Source organism: Sinocyclocheilus rhinocerous, unplaced genomic scaffold (genome assembly GCF_001515625.1).
Source record: "Sinocyclocheilus rhinocerous isolate Xijiao unplaced genomic scaffold, SAMN03320098_v1.1 scaffold1686, whole genome shotgun sequence".
In the NCBI taxonomy this organism is placed as follows: domain Eukaryota; kingdom Metazoa; phylum Chordata; class Actinopteri; order Cypriniformes; family Cyprinidae; genus Sinocyclocheilus; species Sinocyclocheilus rhinocerous.
Window position 1 is genome coordinate 16872 of NW_015658988.1, and position 20327 is coordinate 37198.

At 38.6% G+C, this 20327-nt stretch overlaps 1 protein-coding gene across 1 annotated transcript in view; it reads left to right on the top strand.

Annotated features, from left to right (window-relative positions):
- LOC107723077 (SNF-related serine/threonine-protein kinase-like) overlaps positions 1 to 20327 on the top strand; it is a 50591-nt gene that overhangs the window by 14067 nt on the left and 16197 nt on the right. The window contains exon 2 of the mRNA XM_016531582.1: positions 11835 to 11976. Coding sequence (XP_016387068.1) covers positions 11835 to 11976 — 142 coding nt within the window. The remainder of the gene's footprint in view (positions 1 to 11834; positions 11977 to 20327) is intronic.

Genomic DNA, 20327 nt, shown 5'->3' on the forward strand with positions numbered 1-20327 from the left:
TATATATAAAGAAAAATCAAATATAAAGCTTTATATATATATAAAGAAAGATTCCTGCTCTAACCATCTCTTACCACAAACTAGCTTGTTGTGTCTTTTTGTGAGGTGCGGTAGCCCTACACCATCATTGGGGTAGGCTAGTTAACATTGAAGGACACTTTTTGCATGTGTGTTAGAAGAGGAAATGATGCATACTTTCTGTCTGAGCAGCACACTGCTCCTCTCTGGGCCGCTCTGAACTGGTTACTGGAGAAGAGAACTGGTGCGGTGAGCTCACCAGAGAAAGTTGCCAAGTGACTAATCCCCAATCACTAATTAAAGCACCAGCAAGGCACATATGCTGCCTGCACGCTTACGCGAGTCCCGTCACTTCTGCTGCACTGGCACCACAACGAGGGGATGGCAGTGAGGTGTATCTTCTCCTCCCATGTCTCTTTCTTCTGTGCTGTGCAATGCTGAAGCTCTGGATTACAGAGAGAGGGAGCAGAACACAAATGTGAGAGATGGATGGTGCAGGCTATTAAAGGAAATGGAGGAACTATGTTTAGAGTGGTGTCTTTCTTTTCCTGATTTTGCCTGAGACAGGTGTACAATGTGAAGTCCACCCGGAGGGCCATTAAACCAGGCCGCTTGCTGCTATGGTAACACCTGCTGCCGCTGTTGGACCAGGTGTGTCCAGCACTCTTGAGGCTTTCCAGAGACATGTGCCCCCTGTTCAGATCACCCATCAGACCTGACACCAGGACAGAAGAAAAAGGCTCCAGGTGCAGGTTCACTGATGCATCCCACCCTTTCAGTGCTAAACAATAATTTTTATTTATTTTTTCCCAGACAGGCCCTGATTTGTACTTGCCAAACCAATATTTTCACTGGCCCAGTCACCACAAATATAAATAAATAAAGGATTAAAAATAATGACTAAACAATTAAATAAAAATCCTTATATTAGTACATAATTCAAAATAGTTTAGTTTAATAATTTATTAATTAGTTTTATTATTTAATAAATAAATATTTTATATGAAAGGAAAAATATTTTTAAAAAAAATCATTTTAATTATTTTTTAAATCATGCATTTTATGATTTTTTAATGTTTTATTTTAATAATTAAAAAATAATAATTTTAAATGATTTATTTTTAATTTGGCAATTACTTTTTAATTTGGTATGCTAGCTATTTTTCCTGGTAAACTGTAACTAATGTAGTATAATAATTCTATAAATTCTTTAAAATAATACTAATACTATTTAATATTTTATTTAAAAGAAAACTATAAAAGTAGTTATCACATTGTTGTAGCGTCTGGACCAATCAAACACACAATTTTTCATTTGATTGAACAAATCAGTTAGTCTATTAGGGTTGGTACCTATGTAACCGGTATGTACTAGAATCGAATCAGAACGCAGATTTCGGTTCCTCATTTCGGTGCCACTTAAATGCTTGAGCGATCGATTAAAATATTTGTTCTCTGGTTTTCCGAAACGGACATAAGGGTTACCGGCACCGCACGTGAAATATAATTTCCCGACTGAGAAAATTCACAAACGCAAGTCAGAAAGCTCTAATAATACAAATCCAACACATCTTTGTAGTAACGCGAGTGTCCATGTTGTTTTCACATTCCGACTTAAAAGCACAACTCGGGAAATGAGAGCATCTGAGGAGCGCGTGAATGCAGTAATTACACTTGCTCTGACTGCAGCAGGTAGCCAACCGTTAGCTAGCTCAGCTGAACACGCTTAAATTAAAATACCTAAAACTAAACTTTCCTTGAAATGAGAAGCGTTTCTAAACCTGTTGTCCAACAAAAGAGAACACTATAACGTTTTTACTCCACAACTGCTTCCTTTAGTGATCTGATGTGGCTTCTTGTCACAGAATGAGGCAGAAAACATGTTCTATACTGTAAAAAGCATATGGTAAAAAGGCTATGTCGATTAGCAATGGATTATAAATATACTTAATTATGATGAAAATACCAAAGATGGCTTGAATAACACAGATAAACTATACATTGTCACAGTCGAGTGTTTATTGTCTTTGTTTTATCATTCAAAACGTTTATATCTTCTGTTTACTCAGTTACAGCCATAGCAATGCCTGCCTGTCCATATTAGGGATTTCCTGAGTCCTATTCCTTCTGTGATGCGCATGTGGAGTTTATGCGCGAGGGCGCCCTCTGGCGTCCAGTATGAATGAAACAGACATTAATTGTGACCCTGGACCACAAAACCAGTCATAAGGGTAAATTTTTTGAAATTGAGATTTATATATCATCTGTAAGCTGAATAAAAAAGCTTTCCATTGTTGGATGGTTTGTTAGGATAGGAATATATTTGGCCGAGATACAATTATTTGAAAATCAGGAATCTGAGGGTGCAAAACAAATTAAAATACTGAGAAAATCGCCTTTAAAGTTGTCCAAATGAAGTTCTTAGCAATGCATATTACTAATCAAAAATTAAGTTTTTATATATTTATGGTAGGAAATTGATAAAATGTCTTCATGGAACATGATCTTTACTTAATATCCTAATGATTTTTGGCATAAAAGAAAAATCGATAATTTTGACCCATGTTTTTTTTGGCTGTTGCTAAAAATATACCCAAACGACTTAAGACTAGTTTTGTGCTCCAGGGTCACAAATGTGTTTATAGCGCTAAATAATGACCAATCCATCCTATTTTGGGTAATTTTTTTTTTTTTTTAAGTATCGGTTCAGGCACCGTTTAGGCACTGGTACCGTTTTAAAAGTATCGATTTGGCACCGGTATCGGAAAAAACCCAAACGATACCCAACCCTATTGTCTATACTTACTACACCTTTTTATTGCTTAAAAAATAATAATTTTTTTTGCAACATTCTTTGTCAGGGGGAAAAAACTGATGTTTTACGTTTAAATTAAAGGCATAGTTCATCCAAAAATGAAAATTCTGTCATCATTTACTCACCCCCAAGTTGTTACAAACCTGTATGAGTGTTAAGAACAAAAAAAGATATTTTGAAGAATGTTGGTATCCAAACAGTTGACGGTAGCCATCGACTTATTATTGGGGGGAAAAACGCACTATAAGTGGCTACCGTCAACTGTTTGTTTACCAACATTAATCAACATATCTTCTTTGTGTTCAATAGACAAAATAAACTCATACAAGTTTAGCAACTTGACAGTGAACTATCCCTTTAGGTTTTAATCTGGAACACTAGTTTGCTAAATTTAATCATAAACCGACATCTACATTTATGAACAAACTTTATTTGAAAAACGATGATGTCATTTTAAACTCGTTCTGATTGATTAAAATATATCAAATTGTTTTCTACGATTTTAGCAACCTCATATACAATGCATTAGCCAACTAGATAAATGTACCATGGTGGTTCACAGCAGCAGCATTTGCAGTGTTCAGTGCTTTGCAGTGTTCTTTTGATGCCAGTTGTTCCCTTCATCGCTCACATCAAGATTGGTTTCCCCGATGGTCTTTTCAGATGAAATGTTTTGGTTAATCTGTTTTTCTGAACTCAGGACTCGGTTAATATCAAGCAAGATCAGCTGGTGTCTAGTTGCGTGAGCCGAGAACATTATTAATGTCTAAAAATAAAACTGACTGGTTTTCCCCAGTTGGTATTCTCTGTTGTCGCAGGTGTCTGTGCAGTGATTAGGCACTTCATATGTTTTGTATGTGCGTGTTTTTGCACGCAACTTCCTTGTTCAGCAACAAACACCTTTCTTCTCAGACAGTGAGTCTTTTCAGTAGCTGTCTGACTTTTGTTTCAATAGGACTCTTTATTTTGTGGTAGCACAGAAGGAGAGCACACAGTGGTTAGGAGTGATGGGACAAATGAGGGCAAAGCACTTCTTTTCCTCATGAACCTGCTGGCCTCAAACAAGGATGTGCTACAAATCTGTATCTTTCAGTTCTTGCTGAAGCATCAGTTAGAGCACACATATGCCACAAACATACAAAAACCCTTAGGCCCTGCCCTGAAACTTAAATAGTCCTCATTGTTTAGATCCCTATGGGTTTTATTACATTCATTTATTACAAATAAATACATTTAAACTGTCTAGTTTATTAGAATTTTAAAAATGTAAAATTGAATGATAGTCACTATTTAAATTGACAAATAAACATACAAAATTGAAGCAGTTTAAGTCATGTTTAAATTGTTAAATGTAGCAAAAATATAACTTTTTTTTTTTCATTTTTGTATTTACTTTTTTAATTAATAAATTAATTCCTTTGGTACTTCAGATGTTCATCAGGTTGCAAGCCTTAAAAAAAAAAAAAAAAAAACTTTATTTAGCTCTAAAGTGGCTTTATAACTTGACTTGTAAGTTATGTCTGCACCAGCTTTATATTTATTTAAATAAATGACAAATGTTTTCATATCTTGTTTCATCCATTTTCATCCATCATGCAAGTATCCTAATGCCATGAGTCATTGTATGTGTAACAAAAAATGTGTTGTGACGTTGTGTTACATAAGTATAGGGCAACTAACATTTAATCAAATGTTATTGAAAAGTACTTTTTATGACTTAACATTTGGTAAACTGCAATTATAGACATCTGATTTAGAGTTGGACCAGATTTTTTTTAGCTTGGAAGAACTGTACAATTTTTTTTCAGTTTATGACTGTACAGCACTAGTTAAGGTCTTGTGTATTTGAAAGTGTCATACTTTCTGTCATGCAGTGCCACTATTACTCATACTTAGGGTTAGAAAATTGAAGAAAACACTGAACTCAAACCTCATCGTATTTATTTACGAAAATGCATGACGCCTCTAATTGTGTGAATTTTATGCTGTGCTATTACTTGCAATTACACTTATGGAGTGTGAACATACAGTGTTAATGTTCCAGGTATTATGGAGTAACATGTTATACAACTTCTTACCATTCTGTACATTTCATAGCAATATAGTTAATAGGGCCTTTCGCACCGCTTTAGTTCCAGAACTAAATGTACAGTACTAAAGTACTGGGACGATTTTACGCAAACTATTTCCCAGTACCATTTAAAGGGTTGCATTCGCACCGACAGTGTGTACTAAGAAGTGACGTAAGCCAGTCAACAGCGACGTCATTTGTGTGCGGCATTCAACAACGGAAACAAAGAAGAACAACGTTAACAACAGGAGGATGGAGGACGCTGTGATCGGAGCTGTTGTGTCTCGCGGGTTTCACAATAATGGCCCTAATTTGCCAATTTACTTGGCATTTAATTTTGCCTTTAACAGAAATAAGATGACAAAAATAAGAAGAAACTAAACTATTTATATAAAATGCAATCATATGATTTGATGTCACAGGAATTTCTGGGAACGCTAATTCATATTTTTTTACTTCATCAAGAACCATAAATTTGACAGTAGTTTACAGTAAATTACAGATAATACAATGCACATATAGTGTTTTTACTGCATGTGAAGGTACACTGTTAAAAAAAATAAAATAAAAAAATAACTGAAAATGTACTGGTTATTTTCTGCCAGGACATTATCTATTCATTTTACAGACATTTTTTGTTAACCCTAAAACACAAAGCAATGAAATGCAACATTCAAAATTCAAAATTTTTTTTATGTAAAATCTTTAACTTTTTTCTAAAAACCTTATGTGTCTGTCTGTCTGTCTGTCTGTCTGTCTGTGTTTTGACTTGGGCCAGTATGCAAATACATGTCTATGTGCTTACAAAACACCTTAACAGTATTGGCAGGCTCATTTTAAAAACGCCTTAAAGTCACACCACTCGCATGCAGACTATGTTGCACCTGTGTTACGTAATGTCAGCTCACCTGTCACATTCAACATGAGAGCATGACCGTCACTCCTAAAAGCTCCCATAGCGGATCTACTGCAATGGATCTTCTACTTTAACTTTAAAATGAGTTGATTTTCTTCAGACTCTAAAGCCTAACCCTTTTTTGTAGTAATTCATTGTTGAGAACATTAGGTCACTGCTGTTTTCCATGTGAGCTTTTTTGTTGTCTGAATTATAGAGAGCTCTAGTTTACAGCAAACCCCAGAGGTCTAACATTCTGATTTTCACTCACATTATAAATAAATATGCGTATATTTAAGCTGTTAAAGTCATGTTTAAATTTTTAAATGTAACAATAAACTAAAATAACTAATTTTTAAATGCAACTTTTATAGATTGTTTTTTGTATTTCTTTTTTATTATTAATGCATTGATTGATTCTTGTTATTTTAGGTGTTCAGCAGGGCATTGATAAGCTTAAATAAAGCATTTGAAATTAGTAAGGGTTGGACTGTGTATGTGCACGCCATGCTAGCAAATCAATCTTGGATTACATTATGTTGTAAATATTTTATGTTTAGTGCAGGCGTTTCTAGCGCCAAGGTTGTGTAACAGTCTAAGATGCATCCAGGCTTGAGCATTGTCCAGTCTTGAGGTTAAAATAACCCAAGTTTTGCATAATGAACCCTGGCGTCAAGTGCACTGTGACAACGAAACGTGGATAGAGCTGCATCTGACGGCTTGACACAAAGAAAAGCACTCCAGTCACCGAGGGGCGAAGTGGTGATGGCATCTGTTGATGACTTGCTACAGTTCTACTGCAGACTTCACAGACTGAGCCATTGTTTCTTTATGAGGGAACTGCATTTGAAGTTCATCCACAGCTGACAGACAGAGCACCACAGATGGACTCTAAAGCACTAAAGCAGCCCTTTGTTTGGCCACAACCCATTAGTCTTTGTCTAGCACTGGAGAGAGTGTGTTTGAGGCATTGTCCTGTCGCCAAATGCATTCATATTTGAAGTACTCAGACGGTGAAATGAGTTGTTTGATTTATTTTGCTTGGATTGATCTTTTTGATGTGCCAAAGAGCTGTGAATGTCAGAGATGTTGTCTCTGAATGTCTTCGTATTGTTATGATGTCAGTATCTCAATGAGAGTTTCAGTGTCTTTGTTTGTGTACGGCTTTTGTCGCGGGTTTCTTTTCTCGAATGAATTGGCGAAGGCATGATCTATCAGTAACTTGATTGTGATTGTTTTAATAGTGTGCTGAGTTCTGTGTTGAATGGCTGAAGGAAGCCATCAAGTGAATAAAGGCCCTTTCACATGATGTGTGTCAACGTTTTCCAGCACGTTGAATTAGATGGAGTTAAACACCGAGCTACAGTTGTGCACAGGTCAAGCGTTGAAACATCAGTACTCAAATTATTTCAACCAGATCTTTCAGTGGACAGCAGGATTATTTTTTTCAATACATATGGGCCCGGTTTCACAGACGGGGCTTAGCTTAAGCCAGGACTAGGCCATAGTTCATTTAGGATTTTAAAGTCATTTTTATAAACATGCCTTAGAAAAAACATTACTGGTGTGCATCTTGAGACAAAACAAGGGCACTGACATATTTCAAGATAAATCAGTGCAAGTTTCTTTCAGTTGAAACAGCTCAGACTTACATTTTAGTCGGAGACTAGGCTTAAGCCGGGGGATGGAGTGCCACATAAAAATTAATTTATAAGAAAAAAAAATACTTAGACCTATTTTCAAATTGACAAGTAAATAAACATTTTATTCTTGGTTAAAATGTCATTAAACATATCAATAAATAATTAACTACATTCATTAAGTCACATTTAAAATTGACAAATAAATAGACATTAAAGCTATTTAATTTACTTAAAATGAAAATTCTATCATTAATGTAAATGAAAGTTGTTGGTTCGGAATGACATGAGTGATAAAAGCATTTTTTTTTTGACATTTGATTTCTTTATTTTTTTTATTAATAAATTGGTAATAGATTTATATATGTGTATGTATATATATATATATGTGTGTTTGTATATATATATATATATATGTGGCACACCTGGTCCCCAATAATTACATTGCTCAACAGTGTAGAAAGATCCAGTGCAATCCTAGAGTTTTATTTTATATATGTTTGGCAGATGCTTTTATCCAAAGTGACTTTGCATTCAAGCTATACGTTTCATCAGTTCTTGCTTTCCCTGGGAATCAAATATGACCTTGGCGTTGCTAGTGCAATGCTCTACTGTTTAAGGCATGTCATAACTTTTTTTTTTATTATTATTTATTTTATTATTGCGTTAAGCATATTGGTCTGTTCATTGATTCAGGACCTACCCTTTCTTCAGTCATTCAAAATTAAACAGACTTTGATTTATTAAAGCATAGCTCTCCATTCTATTTCCTGGTGCTCATAATGGTCAGTGCAGTTCCTTTTATCCATGTAAAGTCTGGATAAAAGATAATGGATTATGAAGCCAGTCGAGTACATTTGATTCTCAATTTTTTCACATTTTGTTTAAAATTGGAGCATGGCATGTTCCACAGACCTTTATTTGAAAGCATTCATATTTCAAGACCATTGGCATCATGAAGGTGTGTTGTATGGATTATCTCTTTCATTTGGTTTTGAAAACCTTTACACCATTTTCAAGAAGTTTAAATTTAATGACTGAAAAGGTCATGTGGGACATATTTGAAACTGACTTTCAGTCAAAATCGTGTCACATGACTTTGATTTGGCAGATGAAAGGTCTTCAAATATTAATAAGAAGTGGAACAATTTTGTAAATGTTTTAATAACAAAATGTTATGCCAAACGTCTTTTTTGACTGTAGGCCCATCCCAAACGGAACAAATATTTAAATAAATTTAAATTGAGAAATTAAAAACATGCTGATCTTGGAGACACATTCAAACCATTGTGGGTATGAGTATACAGTATTTGAATGAATTAATATTAGCCTTATGTCACTGAATTATTGACAGCTCCAAGTCTAAAGGCTTGTTCACAGCAAGGAAGATAACTATAACTATAAAGTTTTAATAATCATCTTAATTCTTTCACTTCTTTCACTAATTCCTTGAGAATATGGGAAGTCCACACCACAACTATAACTATATAATAAAAAATTCAGCTGATTAACATTCACAGCCAATCAGAATTTAGACTTGCATAACTGCAGTGTGTGCTTATACAGAACATTATCACCATACAACATATTTATAGTTCTAGTTATTTATAGCTATTGTTCTTGGTGTGAATAGGCCTTAAGTGTGTACTTCAAGACCGAGACCCTTGTTCATAGTCAGAAATCTGGCTGCAAAAGACGGCATTCTATATAATATTATTTTCTGCTGCCACCATGACTGAACTGTTTTTAGTTGAAATTTAATAATCAGAACTGACAAAGCTCTCACAATCATATTGTCCATAGGTAGAGCATGCTGTGTGTTTACCCTGGTGTCAATGGTAGAGTTTTAAACACTGCAGGATATCTGGCTATACAGTGACCTCTTGCTGGGCCAGATTTGTTTCTGATCCATCTGTCTGTCAGTGGTCAGAGTAGAACCCGCAGCCTGTGGGTGTACAGGTCATTACAGCCGAACAGTCCCAGTAGGGACGGAAACGGTCCAGAGCCACTGGCACGGTGCATAACCACGGCTGCTCAGTGCCTCAGGTGTACTGCTGCACACTCCGCAGCAGATTGGAGCTCTCCGAGGGGCCATTATCAGATAAAATATCTCCCATTACCTTCTAGAAATGCACCCCTGCCATCTGTGCAAGCTAGAGCAAGAAATCATGCCTCTTCCATTTTCTCAAATGTGTTGTCAATTTCATAAAATGGGCCTATTAAAGTGGTTTGCCTCTTGCCACTGCAAACTGTTGCCGTAGTTGCGGTGACATCCCTGGAGAGTGAAGGGCTAATGGAAGTTTTGCTTAAACTTTCTCTCTCATTTCAGTTACAGCTGTACTTACAATTTCTGATTTAAGATTAAGAAGTGCATGCTGCTGCAGACCGCTCATGCAGTGTTTTTTTGTTTTTTTTTCGCTGTTATTGAACATTCCGTAGCACTTGTTAATTACATCCCTTGTGTTTTGACAGTCAGGGCTCGTGGGGCAGATTTTGGCTGAGACAAACCAATTTTTCTCAGTCTGTGGGCCACCCACGCTGCTAAATTGATTTAATGTCTGTTAATGGGCTCGGCCACTTCTCCCTAACTTTCCGCTGTTCACCACCAGAGCACAGAGTCACTGAGCATTTCGCACTTTGCACATTAGTGTCGCACGATTACAGAAAAACTGTCATCAGTTTTAGAAACCACACATCTTTAAAACTGTAGCATTTTGTGATTAGTAAAATTTGCACAGAACTTCAGGGACAAATCCAGGGATATCTGTGTGCGAGCTCTCTACTGGTTTTCCCAACTGTTTCCAGTGGTGTCTAGATCATAAGCCATTGTCACAAATGTTTATTTTTTGTCACATTTGGGACTCTTTTAGTCATAGTCTGAAACCCTGTATGCCAGTCTCACTATGATCATTCACCCTAAAATTTAACAATCAATCCATTAATTTTATTTTTTTCTTTTGTAGTATAATACGCAAGAAATGTTTGAGATGATATGAGACGATGACAATTTCAATTTTGTGGTAAACTAATCCTTCTAAGTTGTGTTCACACTTGGCACATTTAATTGAGTTTGAAACCAAATTCAGTTTGTCCCCCTATCCCTCAGAACACTCTTGTTAATCTGAATCATTGAGTCTTTTTTGTAAAATTATGACCAACTTTTCATTTTGGGGCGAACTAATCCTTCAAAATTGTGTTCACACTTGTTGGTACATTTGATTGAGTTTATAACCAAATTCAGTTTGTCCCTCTTTCCCTCAGAACACTCTTGTCAATCTGAATCATTTGAGTCTTTTTTGTGAAATTATGATCAACTTTTCATTTTGGGGTGAAATAATTATTTTAAGTTGTGTTCACACTTGGCACATTTGATTGAGTTTGTAACCAAATTCAGTTTGTCCCTCTTTCCCTCAGAACACTCTTGTCAACCTGAATCATTTGAGTATTTTTGTGAAATTATGATAGGCTTTTCATTTTGGGGTGAACTAATCCTTCAAAATTGTGTTCACACTTGTTGGTACATTTGATTGAGTTTGAAACCAAATTCAGTTTGTCCCTCTTTCCCTCAGAACACTGTTGTCAATCTGAATCATTTGAGGTTTTTTGTGAAATTATGATAGGCTTTTCATTTGGGGGGAGAACTAATCCTTAAAAATTGTGTTCACACTTGGTACACTAAATTGAGTTTGAAACGAAATTCAGTATGTCCCCCTTTCCTTCAGTACACTAATGTCAATCCGAATCATGTGGTTCTTTTTTGTATACCATGATGAGTTATTTCATTTTTGGTTGAATTAATCCTTTAAAATTGTGTTCAAACTTGGTACATTTGATTGAGTTTGAAAACAAACTTAGTCCATCCATCTTTTCTTCAGAACGCTCTTTTCAGAACACTCTTTCAGTCTGTCTTCAGTCATGTGGGTTTTTTTTCAGTTCACTTTTTGGAGTGAACTAATCCTTAATGTTCACACTTGGTACATTTGATGAAGTCCAGAATGTTTTTTTTTTTTTTTAACCGAATCATGCAGTTCTTTTGTGTGCAACCAAGTTTAGATGACAGCTTTTATTCACACTAATAAAAGTAAATAAATCAGTTGAAATCAGGTCTGCATCAAAACCACCTGTGAAAGTGTCTCACTACCATGGGAAAATAAGCAGACACTGTTTATTGAGAATCATAAATACTGAAAATGAATGCAAATAATGTGCCAGATGTTACTCTTTGCCAAATTCTTGGTTGAAATTGTAGGTATGTAGACCTTTGTCTGTCTTGTTTCATTCTGCCTTCCTGAGGCAATGAAGGCTCTGTTTTTTTTTCTTCTCTCTCTTCACTATTCTAATGAATTAAACAGTCTGTTGAAAATGCTGATGACATTTTAACCCTCTTCCTTGTAGATATCTGGAGTCTAGGGGTCATCCTCTTCATGCTGGTGTGCGGTCAGCCCCCTTTCCAAGAGGCCAACGACAGCGAGACTCTGACTATGATCATGGACTGCAAATACACTGTACCTGCCCACGTCTCCAACGCCTGCAAAGAGTAAGTTGCTGCCTTAACCTCTGCCTTGGCCCCAGTCGGATCATCTCTGGCATTTCCTGCAGCTTGAATGTCCACATTTTTTCCTTTAGGCTATTGAGACACAATGACTTAATGGAGCCTTTCACTGTACATTCATTATCTAGAAAGCCAGACAGTAATGTTGACATGAATGTTAATAAGCTACCTCCGGCAGATTCGGAGTGACCTTCTCAGAATCAAAATGTCTTTTATATATATATATTTCCTTCTGTGGCTAGTTTGAAAAGTTGTTATCTGCCACTGTCATAGTTATATTTTGGCAGGTCGTTAATTGTCATACACATAATTGCAAATAATGATTTAATTTTGTGCCAGTTACAGTGAAACCTTAGAAGGTCTAATGCAAGTTAAGCTAATTTGACAACATTCATGGCATAATTTTTGGCATTACCATAAAAATTTATTGACTCTTCCCCTCTTTTTTTTAAACCAATAAGTTGTACTTACAGTGAAAGTAAACCAAACCGGAATTGTGAGTTGAGAATGTGAGATTTGCTCCATGTTACAATTTGCATGTGGTAACATTGCGCCTCTTAATCGTATCATTGCACATATTGGGAGAATTTACACTGCCAAATTTTTTTTTTTTTAAAGTATCTCCCAAGATGTTTGAGGGTCATCCTGCAACTTTCACACAACGCATTATTGCACCAAAAACACTCTCGAAATTCTGGGGTCCATTTGTTTTTTTATTCAGCGAGAACGCGTGAGAGTAAAGACATAACAGTGTTACAAAAGATTATAATTTAAAGGGGTCATATGATGCTGCTAAAAAGAACATTATTTTGTGTATTTGGTGTAATGAAATGTGTTTATGCGGTTTAAAGTAAAAAAAAAACATTATTTTCCACATACTGTACATTTTTGTTTATCCTCTATGCCCCGCCTTTTTGAAACGCCTCGATTTTTACAAAGCTCATCGGTCTAAAAAGCGAGGTGTGCTCTGATTGGCCAGATATCCAGTGCGTTGTGATTGGCCGAATACCGCAAGCGTGTTTGCAACTTTACAGACCTTCTTTATGCACCAAGAGCTTGTAACACTTCAAAGAGAAAGGAAAAATTGAAATCGCATCATATGACCCCTTTAAAATAAATTCTGTTCATTTGAATTTTCTATTCATCAAAGAATCTTGAAAAAAGGTATCTCTGTTTTCACAAAAATATTAAGCAGCACAACTGTTTTCAACATTGATAATAATAAAAAAAATTTCTTGACCACCAAAACAACATATTAGAATGCTTTCTGAAGGATCATGTGACACTGAAGACTGGAGCAATTGCTGCTGAAAATTAATCCTTGCCATCCCAGGAATTAAATACAGTTAAAAATAGAAATTAAATTGTATAATAAAAAGATCTGATGTGTCCCTAAGGTGTCAGGGTACTTGTGATTGGTTTACCGGAAATCAGAGTTTGATAGGCTGCCACATCCATACTGATCGTATTGTGTCAAACAGCACGGTTATGTAACTGATAAGCACCAGGCGTAAGCCAGAACTAACCTTTCAGTACACACCAAACCAAACCAAACCAAAATGGTTTGTGTGCTTTGCATGCCCTGCCACCATTTGAGCAGAAATTTATCTTGGAACATCATCTTTTGAACAGTCTTGGCAGATGTGTGTGTGTGTGTGTGTGTGTGTGTGTGTTTTCAATATATGCAAATTAGTTACGTTAACTTACAAGTACATGTTAGTTACATATTGACATAGTGATTAATTGCAATTACTTTCATGTAATGGTGTTTGCTTCCAAATAATTCAGAAAATTCAATTAGCACATTACATTGACAACCCATAGTCTCAGCAGATTACGTTATTTGCACATGCTTAATGTCTTCTGTGCCTTTATTTACAAGAATAGGGTTTCCTGATAATCACAGTCTGTTTATCATACTTTCAAGTGCCAAAACACACTTCAGAAAAGTTAGGATGTGTTATAATAGTGCTGCAGACTTCATCCTGTCATTATCACTTCCATAGAGAACAAGGTGGAAACTGTGCAGCGGGGTAAGGAAATGTGTTGTGTCTTGACGTCGTTTCTCTGCGGGATGCCATTGTTTGTCAGGGTTGGGGGTCTAGGGATGAAGCGAGGACTCAATGGTGCAGGAGAATGAGCTTTATTAATAATAAAATAAAACAAAACAAACAACAAAAATTACCCCGTAGGGGAAAACACAGCTGGCAACTTGACTGGCTGGCAGGACAAGGCAGAACACGGCACACGACAGGGAACATTCAACGACGAACTGGCACGGGACTGCAAACACGAGAATAAATAGGGACCAAATGAGGAGGGTAACAAGGGAAGACAGGTGGGGCTAATGAACCAATAATTAGGAAACAAGATGTGCGGGGTCAAGACAATAGACATGAGAGCACATGGCATTAGGGCTGGGCGATATAGCTAAAGCAATAGAAAAAAAATGTTTAAATATAACCACTTTATTTATAATTAACACAATTTATTGAGACAAACAACAAATGTTTTTTTGTTTTAACAATCAAACACAATAAAAAAATTAAACATATCTCATTTCTAATGTTTTATATGCAAATTAAATAGGTCTTTATTGTATAGGTCTAATTGTCTCCCGAGGCCACAGGAGGGCGCAATGAGCAAAATAATGCAGCGCATTTAGCAAGTATGTGAGACGCAGTGAAAAGGAATAAACCTCCACAAATTCGTGATGTGTTTTCTAAAAGTTTAAACTGTTTTAACTTTGCATGGCTTTCTATACATCTCTTGTGTGAGACGCAAGTGCAGCAGTCGTACTTGTCCCGCTATATCGAACATTTTTTCAATCGATATCGAAGAAGGTGTACCGTCGATAAATATCGATACCGTTTTATCGCCCAGGCCTACATGGCACACAGAAAACAAGGACAAAAGCCATGTGCTCACACGAAACAAAAACACAAGTACATGACCAGCAAAACAATCACAAACCATGTACTTGAACAAAACAAGACACGAACACGCAGCTAATGAGAATACTCATACGCCGTGTGTTCACACAAGACATGACAACATAAAAGCACGCAGCCAATGAAAAACACAAGCTGCGTGCTACACAGCACAAGACATAACATAACAGCATGCAGCCGATAGGAACACGAACTGCGTGCAACAACACGAGACGACGAGAGCACGCAGCCGAACACGAACCACGTGCTACACAAGACACAACACACGCAGACAGAAGAGCACATGGCCCGAGCGAACTCGAGACCGCACGCTCCCACAACAAGACAGAACATGGAGCGTGAGTGTCCGAACCCCGACATAAAACCGAACCTCAACAAGACATGAATGCCGGGATCCGAACACCATGCTCCAACATGAAACAAGGAAACAGGAAATGCAGACGAGAGCGCATGGCTCGAACACACTCGAAGCCGCACGCTCACATGAAAACAACGACATGACGGGAGTGTCAGGGCTCTGTCACAAAACCATGAATAGACTAGACCGAAGTGACAGAACCCTGACACTACCCCCCCCCCCTCAAAAGGGACGCCACCCTAACAAGGAACACCAAAACAATACAGGAACATGACCTAAGACCAGAACAAATGAGACCACAAGATAGAAAGGGGTGAGACAATAGAGACAAGGGAGGGAGGGAAGCCAAGCCAGTGCCATCAAGACAGCCCAGACAGTCATTAAAGGGACCAGGGAGGGGCGAGAGGGTTGAGCCAGGGAGGCTCAGGCAGTCCAGGAGTCCCGGCAGGAGGCCAGGGCAGAGCCGGAGGGATGAACCAGGGAGGCTCCGGCCTAACAGGAACCCTGGCAGACAGCCAGGGCGGAGCTGGAGGGACAGACTAGAGAGGCTCCGGCTTAACAGGAACCCCGGCAGACAGCCAGGGTGGGGCTGGAGGCATGGGCCAGGGAGACTCCAGGCAGACCAGGCAGGCTCTAGCGCTTCTGGAGTCTGCGGAGGGGGCAAGGGCGGAGACCACATCAAGGAGAAAGCCAGCAGGGCAAGACGCTTAGGTGGTATTGGCAGGGCGAAGAGCTTGGGACGCGCTGGCTGGGCAAAGAGTCTGGGCGGAGCCGGCAGAGCAAAACACATGGGCAGAGCCGGCATCAAAGCAAGGTGCCTGGGTGGCGCTGGCAGGGCATTCTTCAAGGGCGGAGCCAGCATCAGGGCAAGGAGCTTGGGACGGCCTCCGGGCTGGCAGCGGGCTCTGGGATGGCCTCCGGACCTTGCAAGACGGAAGAAGCCTTCTTCCTCCTCCTCCTCCCCCATTTCCGAGAGCAAGGCGCTGCTGCACCATCGGCCGCCTCTAGGGGTGCTATAGGGCAAGGAGCTTGGGAGGCTCTGGGACGGCGTCCGGACTGGCAGCGGGCTCTGGGATGGCCTCCAGGCCTTGCAAGACGGAAGAAGCCTTCTTCCTCCTCCTCCTCCTCCCCCATTTCCGAGAGCAAGGCGCTGCTGCACCGTCGGCCGCCTCTAGGGGTGCTATAGGGCAAGGAGCTTGCGAGGCGCAAGCAGGGCAAGGAGCAGCTTGGGAGGCTCTGGGATGGCCTCCGGACTGGCAGCGGGCTCTGGGATGGCCTCCAGGCCTCGCAAGACAGAAGAAGCCTTCTTCCTCCTCCTCCTCCCCCATTTCCGAGAGCGAGGCGCTGCTGCACCGTCGTCCGCCTCTAGGGGTGCTATAGGGCAAGGAGCTTGCGAGGCGCCGACAGGGCAAGGAGCTTGGAAGGCTCTGGGACGGCTTCCGGACTGGCAGCGGGCTCTTGCAAGACGGAAGAAGCCTTCCTCCTCCTCCCCCATTTCTGAGAGCGAGGCGCTGCTGCACCGTCGGCCGCCTCTAGGGGTGCTGCAGCGACATCGTCAGCCATCTCTGGGGGCGCTGCTGTGTCTCCGGCCGCCTTTGGGGGCCTCTGCTGTGTAGACGGCTGCCACTAGGGGTGCTGCAGCTTTGTCAGCCACCACTGGGGGCGCTGCAGCGTCGTCAGCCACCTCGGAGGGCACTGAGGCGGGCCCATTCTTCCTCCTCCTCCGTTTATGGGTCATTGGTGGGCTGGGGATTCCACTGACTGCAGGTGGAAAGCGGGGACAGTCAGAGGAGTGGGACTTCACTTGGGGTGGGGGTTCAGACTCCCCACGATGGTAGACATGACAGACGAAGTCCCAGAAGCCAAGATTCCCCAGCTTTTCCATCACCCACAGGCTAAGAGGCTAATCGAGGCAGATGTTAAAAACCTCCTTAATATTAGTCACATCGTAGTTCCTCACGTCAGCCCCCTGCTGATGGAAGTAGCGAGCATTTACTTGCTGGATCATTAGCTGGCAGGTGGACAAATCCGTTGGTGGGAGATAGAAAAAGGAAGATGCCCATCTCTGCTGAGTCCTCTTTGGGCCAGTTCGTTCTGTCAGGGTTTGGGTAAAGGGATGGAACGAGGACTCAATGGTGCAGGAGATGGACTTTTATTAATAAAATAAAACAAAAACAAAAACTACCCCGTAGGGGAAAACACAGCTGGCAACTTGACTGGCTGGCAGGACAAGGCACACGACAGGGAACAACAAGACATGAGTGCCGAAATCCGAACACCACACTCCAACATGAAACAAGGAAACAGGACACGCAGACAAGAGCACACGGCTCGATCACACACAAAGCCGCACGCTCACATGAAAACAACGACATGACGGGAGTGTCAGGGCTCTGTCACAAAACCATGAATAAACTAGTCCAAAGTGACAGAACCCTGACATTGTTAGGCTGTTAGAAGTATAACACAATGCTCGGCTGGAAATGAGATGAACAGTTAGACCAGTTTAGCACTGAAACAAAACCTGTTTAACTAGTGGTAAATATTTCAGTACATCTGTGTAAAGATCAATTACTCATTGAAATGCAAATGGATTTTCGAATGAAATGAATTTTTGGTTTTGTCTTTGTAAAGGTGACAAATTGTGACCTACTACAAAGGAGTTGGTTATTCAAAGCTGCATCATCATGACTTCAGGATAACCTAGTTTAGCCAGTTTATTAAATGACTAAGACATATTTCACAGCACAGCTCATAAGGAAAGTGAAAATGGACAGTGAATTCATTCAAGACAGTATTTTCCAGCCTTAAAGGGTAACTTCACTGATTTTCAACCAACTTTGTATTGTTACAGTGTTGGCAGTATATGCAAATGTTAATTTGTCTGCAAAGTCTACTAGCAATGTTGTAGCAGTATAAAGCTGGTTGAAAATCTGCAAAATTGACCTTTAATGAACAAAGTAATAAATTAAATTCCTCACCCCTTCCACACTGGATTTCACAACAGTCAAATTTGTATAAAGTTCTCAATAGCTATTCCAATACTTCTGACTATTATTAGAAGCAATACTCAATGTAGTTACCGAAAAATCACATTTTCTGTATAGTTACACAGCAGAAACAATGCTTTTTCAGTGTGAAAGCATAATACGGTGTCCTAACGCAAAAAAGTATCTTTTCAATATTAAGCAGAATTGTTGAAGCAGTTGTGACAATGATATGCAATAACCAACAAGAGATTCTATTTTTGGAATGGTTTCTATTTCTGCAGTATCGTGGTTGAGAGTTCATTATCAATAATGCTCAGGTACTTGTGTATTTTTTTTTTTTTTTTTTACATTAGTTATTTAATTGCAAAAATCTTTTTTGCACAACTTTAATAGTCATAAATCATAAAAATCATAATACAATTTACCTCAGATCTTAAATATAATATTATAACCTTGATGTTTATTAATTTGACTATGTACTTTGTATTTATTTATTTATTTATTTATTTTTGTAAAGTATGATACAGCATTTTCATTGGCTGTGATTCGACTGTGGTTTTTATTGGCCATTTGGCTTCTACACTATCACAGTGAAATGTCATTGGTTCACAATCCCAGTTTGCATAATTGTATATTAAATATTATAAGTTATTATATTGACTGCTCATGTGGCATCGCACAGCATTTTGCTCACAAACTCACTGACAACTTACGTGTTGTCACATTAGGTTAGGACATGGTGTAAAATCATAGAATGTAGTTGTTTATGTATACGTCGTTAAGGGTAACTACACAATTTAGACCCCTAGTCAACATTTTTACATGTTAATAAGGTTAACGCAGTAAGCTGCGGAAACCTTCATGTGGAGAGCACTGGGCTAATTGGCTGTTGGCATGTGATTAAACTTTCTATGGGGGTCCAGTCGGCTCCAAATGCTCACTGAGCTGAATCTCTTTCAGTTAGAAAACCCAGAACACAGCCTCTGGATCTCATTTTATGAGCTCTCTTTGTGTACAGACAAAATTTTTGTTAGGTTTTGATTTATTTTTCATTGCATTGTAACTTACGTGATGTATTAATTTTGTGTATTAATAATTTGCCGTTTCTTGCATTTCATAGTCCTCATTCCTTTTGTTATTCTCTGGGAGTTTAATAAATATGGTAATTTTGGAGGATTATCTTTTAATGTGCAGCTCTCTCAGCACATTCAAATGCGAACAAGTGATGCATGAACAAATTCAGAGCATTCCATTAGTCGTTTTGTTTGTTCTGTTTTATTTTCCCCCTCAATTATTTTCTATTTTTGTCCTGTGCTTTCACCCTTCTTATTTTATTTATAAATTTTTTTTTTCTCTCTGTGTTTTTGGTCTGGGTCATTTTGATATCATGGTGAAACTCCTTCTGCTGCTCTGTTGCACAGACATACTGTCTGATACAGTGTAGTGTGGTAAATGTGATATATGGCTTTATCAGCAAACTGTCTGCCCTAAAAACGATATTATAGATGAGTATGGTTTTCTCTAGAAGGATTCCTTTCACCTTTCAGTAGTGTTATATTGATGCATTCCATTACTTTACTTAAAGCATGCTTTTAAGCAAGCTTTTAAGCTCTTTAAGTTCTTAGGAGATGATGGCTAGACTAAACCAGAAATGTATGTATGTATGTTTTTATTTAATTTAATGTAATTTTTTTTTATGATAAAACACTTTTTTTCTGTCCTTTAAAAATAAACAAACAAACAAAACTTTAAATTGATTGTAGACCGTTTTGGGAGGGAAACCTATTTCATAAGTCATTGCATTTGTAGTTCTGTTTGGTGTCATTAATGCACAGGATTGTTATTGTTAATTAATTTAACTATTATTTTTATCTTTTCATTGTTATTATTTTCTCCATATATATTCCAAGGTTTGGCAATATTGTATTTTTTTACAGTCATGCCAATAAAGCAACACACACATAAACACTCACACACACACACACACACACACACACACATACACACACACACACACACACACACACACACACACAC